Source organism: Hipposideros armiger, unplaced genomic scaffold (assembly GCF_001890085.2).
Source record: "Hipposideros armiger isolate ML-2016 unplaced genomic scaffold, ASM189008v1 scaffold_9, whole genome shotgun sequence".
NCBI lineage: Eukaryota > Metazoa > Chordata > Mammalia > Chiroptera > Hipposideridae > Hipposideros > Hipposideros armiger.
This window is the reverse complement of record NW_017731359.1, coordinates 4,251,402-4,255,855: the sequence shown is the minus strand read 5'-3', so window position 1 is coordinate 4,255,855 and position 4,454 is coordinate 4,251,402. Positions and strand designations below refer to the sequence as shown.

The window sequence follows — 4,454 nt, the reverse complement described above, 5'->3', positions numbered from 1 at the left end:
GAGGGCCCCGGTTCGGATCCCACATATGAGGGCCAGTGACACTGCCCTCTACAGCTAAGATGCTGAACAACAGCTCAACCTGGAGCTGGGCTGTTGTGGGGCGACGGCGACGGCATAGGCTGCAGTCCCCTGCTACAGTGGGCTGCCATAAGCTACCATGTGTAGCTGGTAGCCAGCGTGAGCGGCCAGCAGCCGCTGTGAGCAGCCGTCCAGAAGCTGGCGACTGATCTGCCTCGCCCAGGAAGAGTGCAATGATGGTGCCAGCTTGGGCCAGTGAAGCAACATCCTCCAAAACTAGACTAAAGAACAAAAGGACAGCAACTTGTCTGTTCTCCTTCCCCCGATTCCCCAGAGCTGTTCCCCTCCCCCAATTCCCCAATAAAATCTTAAAAAAAAAAAAAAAAATCTGCTGGGAGATCCCATCCTCACAGAGGGGGATTTCCCTCAGGACCAGTACAGTCAATATGGGTAGACTGGCAAAATGATCTAGAAATGTAGGTGTGGAATGAAGTCAAAGTGGTGCCAAGAGGAGGTGACCTTAAGCTGAGATGTGAAGGGTGAAGCCATGCCTACGCATGGAGAGTGTTCCAAGTGAGGAGAGTGCTCAGCGGAAGGTTCTCAAGCGGGAAACTGCTGGGTATGTTTGAGGAACTCCAAGGCCAATGTGACCGACCTGGGCAGGGGGAGGTGGGGATGACACACAAGTCAGCCAAATCCTGTGAACCTTGGTAAGGAGTGCAGGGTTTTCTTCCTACGTGCAAGGGAGCCGATGAAGTCTGTTAAGCTCTGGCTACTGACTTGGAGGGGTCTCAAGTTAGATGGGGCTCTGGAGGTTTGGGGGTCTTGGCCAACTGTATGGTTGTAGGGGTGAATATTCACACTCTCCAACTCTTCTAGTCCTCCTGCTGGTTCTTCTCTTGTTGGTGAGAAAGAAGCGGAAGGTCAAGGAGCCCCTTCTACTCCCAGAAGACGACACCCGTGACAACGTCTTCTACTATGGCGAAGAGGGGGGTGGCGAGGAGGACCAGGTAGGACATTGGGAAGCCTGGGGGTTGGGAGGTAGATTCCCCCAGGGCTACTGGCAGGGATTGTTGGGTCCATCAACTAACCATGCTGGCTATGTTGACCAGACTCTGGCCTGAAGCTTCAGCCTTCATGCAGGATAGAGCACCAGCTCTCCTCTTCTGAGAGGATGTCTGGTACATTGCTGTATGCTGTTTGGCCCCTGCCAAGGTGACCTTGAGCCTGCACTTAATTTGGGAGGGGGGGTACGGAAACTAGGGCTTTCAGAAATCTCTAACATCTGTTTTCTAAGACCTAGCCATGAAGCAGAACATCCAAATGGTAGGGAAATGGGGTGAAATGTGAATGGTAGGGGAGTTGGAAGGTCCTTCTCAATCTCATGCCCTCCTTTATTTTCATGAAGGACTATGACATCACCCAACTCCACCGGGGTCTAGAGGCACGGCCCGAGGTGGTTCTCCGAAACGATGTGGCACCATCCTTCATCCCCACACCCATGTACCGCCCACGTCCAGCCAACCCAGATGAAATCGGCAACTTCATCATCGAGGTGAGGCATGGGGGGGCCAGCGCAATAGTCAGGCACCGGCAGAATGAGAGAAAAGAGCATGGGCTCAGAGTCTTGGCTCTGGGTTCAAATCCTGACTCTGCCACCAACCAGCTGTGTGACCTCTAGCTCATTTGAGTAACTTCTGGGCTTGTTTCCTCTTCCAATAAGACCCTAACTTGCAGAGTGGTAAAGAATAGATTAGGAATAATGTATTCATTATTTATTGACATATCATTCACATACCATTTGTTCAACAAATATAGTGGTTGTTAGGAAAAAACTCTGGAGCCAGACAACCTGGGTTTGAATTTTTAAAGATCCCAGGTGGTTCTGAGATGGAGCAAGGTTTTGGGACCTCTGTTCCAGGCTGCTTTAAGGACTGGGTGAGTGAGTACCTGGGACAGTGCTGGCACAGGGGTTCCCCAACCGCCTGCACATTGCAATTTCCTGGGGACTTCAGAAACTAGTGATGCCTCTGACTCACCATCCCCCCCACCCTGAGGTTGTGATTTAATTGATCTGGATGTGGCCTGGGCTTCAGAATATTTTAAAGATGATTTAAGTTTGGCCTGGCACCTAACACTTAATCAGGTAATAAGAGCTGTTGTTGCTAATAGCTGAGTGTTTTCTGTGCTCTTAACTCCAGTCACACATTTGATTTATTTGAGGAATTTTGAATATCAATGCCTGGAACCTTGGCATCAGTTTATTTATTTTTTTTTAGGTTCTGATATTTTTAGCTCCCCAAAGAAATCAAATAATACAGTCAGGGTTGTAAGAACCACTGAACTAGGTATATAGGAGGTAGATGGTATGAGCCTAATACAGACTGATACCTCACTAGCAATCAATAAATGCAGTTTTTAGTAGAGAGGGAAGATGGATGGATGGATGGATGGGTGGGTGGATGGGTGGGTGGGTTTAAGGAAGCGGCAGTGGGCAGAGGGCTCAGTGGGCGGTCAGGATACTTTTCCCTGGCTTGAATCCTCTGGCTTCGTCTTCTCTTCTAAACCTTTTGCCTTCTAGAAGTAGCCTGAGCATATTCGAGAGTGCAGTGCAAAAACAAAATCATCTGGGGAAAGTTGCTTGGGCAGCAGGTGTGAGAAGACACCTTGGAGCTAAATATCTGAAGCTTTTCCCTCCGGTTAGATGAAGTCAGTTTCGAGAATGTCTATGTGTTGGACAGTTTGCAAATACTATCTCATTTAATCTCTACATGAAGTCTGCAGGGTAGGAATCCTATTGTTATCCTGATTTTACAAATGAGGAAATAGTGTTCCACTATATGCCAGGTACTATTCTAATAAGTGCTTTACATATATTTACATATTCATTTAGTCTCCCCATTTTAGAGACGAGAAAAAAGCACAGAGAGGTCAATTAAGGGACTTGCCCAGGGTCACATACCAGTGTGTGAAGTCTGAGTTCTGACTTAAGCCATCTGATTTCAAGGTCCCTGCCCTTCACTTCTGGCCTGCTGCACTGAGCATTTGCTGTATGCTGGGCCCTGTGCTAAGTATATATGCAGTATTTCATTTCAACCTTCAAAACCTTGAGGGAGGGGAAAAATGGCTTTGCAGATGAGGTGCACCAGCCTGCCTGAGTTCTTGCAGCTGCCGAGTGTCTGAGCTCAGTACCCCTAACCACCTGCTCTCTGTCGCCACAGAACTTGAAGGCAGCTAACACGGACCCCACAGCCCCGCCCTATGACTCACTGTTGGTATTCGACTATGAGGGCAGCGGCTCTGATGCCGCCTCCCTGAGCTCCCTCACCTCCTCGGCCTCTGACCAGGACCAAGACTATGACTACCTGAATGAGTGGGGCAGCCGCTTCAAGAAGCTGGCGGACATGTATGGTGGTGGCCAGGACGACTAGGCGTGTGAGCCAGCAAGGCCAGGGACTCAACATCAGGCCACAGCTGCATCTTTAAGGGGCTTCAGTCCCACCCCCACCCCCCAGCCAAGGACCTTGGAGCTGTTGAGAAGTGGAAGGGAAGAGGCCTCGAGTCGGACATTAGAGGGGTTGGTTTCTAAGCCTTTCACAGTGGAGGGCCATGGGCGGTTTGACTTCTCAGCCTAGGCCCTGGGGTGCCTTGGAGGCTGAATTTCTGAGAAGCCCTTCTCTACCATAAAACGCTCAGCCCTGTGTCCTGGGCCTGGATGGACACTTGACTCCCCCATGATAATATTCTCTCTGGAATGGACCCTTCTTAGATAGAGGCCTCTTACTGCAACCTGGATTTTTTTTTTTTTTTAATGCTGTTTTTAAAAAGTTAGAGGCGGGTCCTCAGCTGCCCCCAGGAGCCCTTCAGAGGCCCAGGCCAGAGCTGCTCAGCTCACGTGCCCTTGTGCATTTCTCTCTGATCTCTAGGACCAAGGCCTCCTATTTGAATAGATTACTGCGTTTTTATACTGAGCGCGTCTAGGTTGTCCTTTATTTTTTATTTCCCCTATGGAGTGCTGTAGATGAAGGGTGATGACAATCGTGTAAATGTACTAGAACTTTTTTATTAAAGGAACTTTTCACAGAAGTGCCAGGGGAGTGAGCTCTTTTTTTCTTTTTTTTTAATGTAGCTTTATTGACATATCATTCACATACCATACCATTCACCCACTTCAATGTAAAATTCAATGGTTTTTAGAATTCTCAGAGTTGTGCCAAGGGAGTGAGTGTTTTGGATCTCTGTCGGGTTCACCACAGCTTCCTCTACCATGAGGAATTCATTCACAGGCCCAGGTGGGGACAAACCTGCTGTCCTTCCTACAGATGCAGAGCTACAGGCGACGTCTTTTCTGGAACGGTGGTTGCTCTCTCACATGGAGCACGGCATGCCTGAAGATTTCCTGCTCTGTGTTGAAAGGCAGGGGTTGGGGAGGTTCT

The 4,454-nt window shown here is 49.2% G+C and overlaps 1 protein-coding gene across 3 annotated transcripts in view; it reads left to right on the top strand.

Annotated features, from left to right (window-relative positions):
- CDH3 (cadherin 3) overlaps positions 1 to 4,104 on the top strand; it is a 42,763-nt gene extending 38,659 nt beyond the window's left edge. For all 3 annotated transcript variants that reach the window (XM_019653305.1, XM_019653315.1, XM_019653298.1), the window contains 3 exons: positions 898 to 1,028; positions 1,427 to 1,573; positions 3,240 to 4,104. In XM_019653305.1, the coding sequence (XP_019508850.1) occupies positions 898 to 1,028; positions 1,427 to 1,573; positions 3,240 to 3,449 (488 nt within the window). In that variant the 3' untranslated portion in view covers positions 3,450 to 4,104. The remainder of the gene's footprint in view (positions 1 to 897; positions 1,029 to 1,426; positions 1,574 to 3,239) is intronic.
- Positions 4,105 to 4,454: the final 350 nt, after the last annotated feature.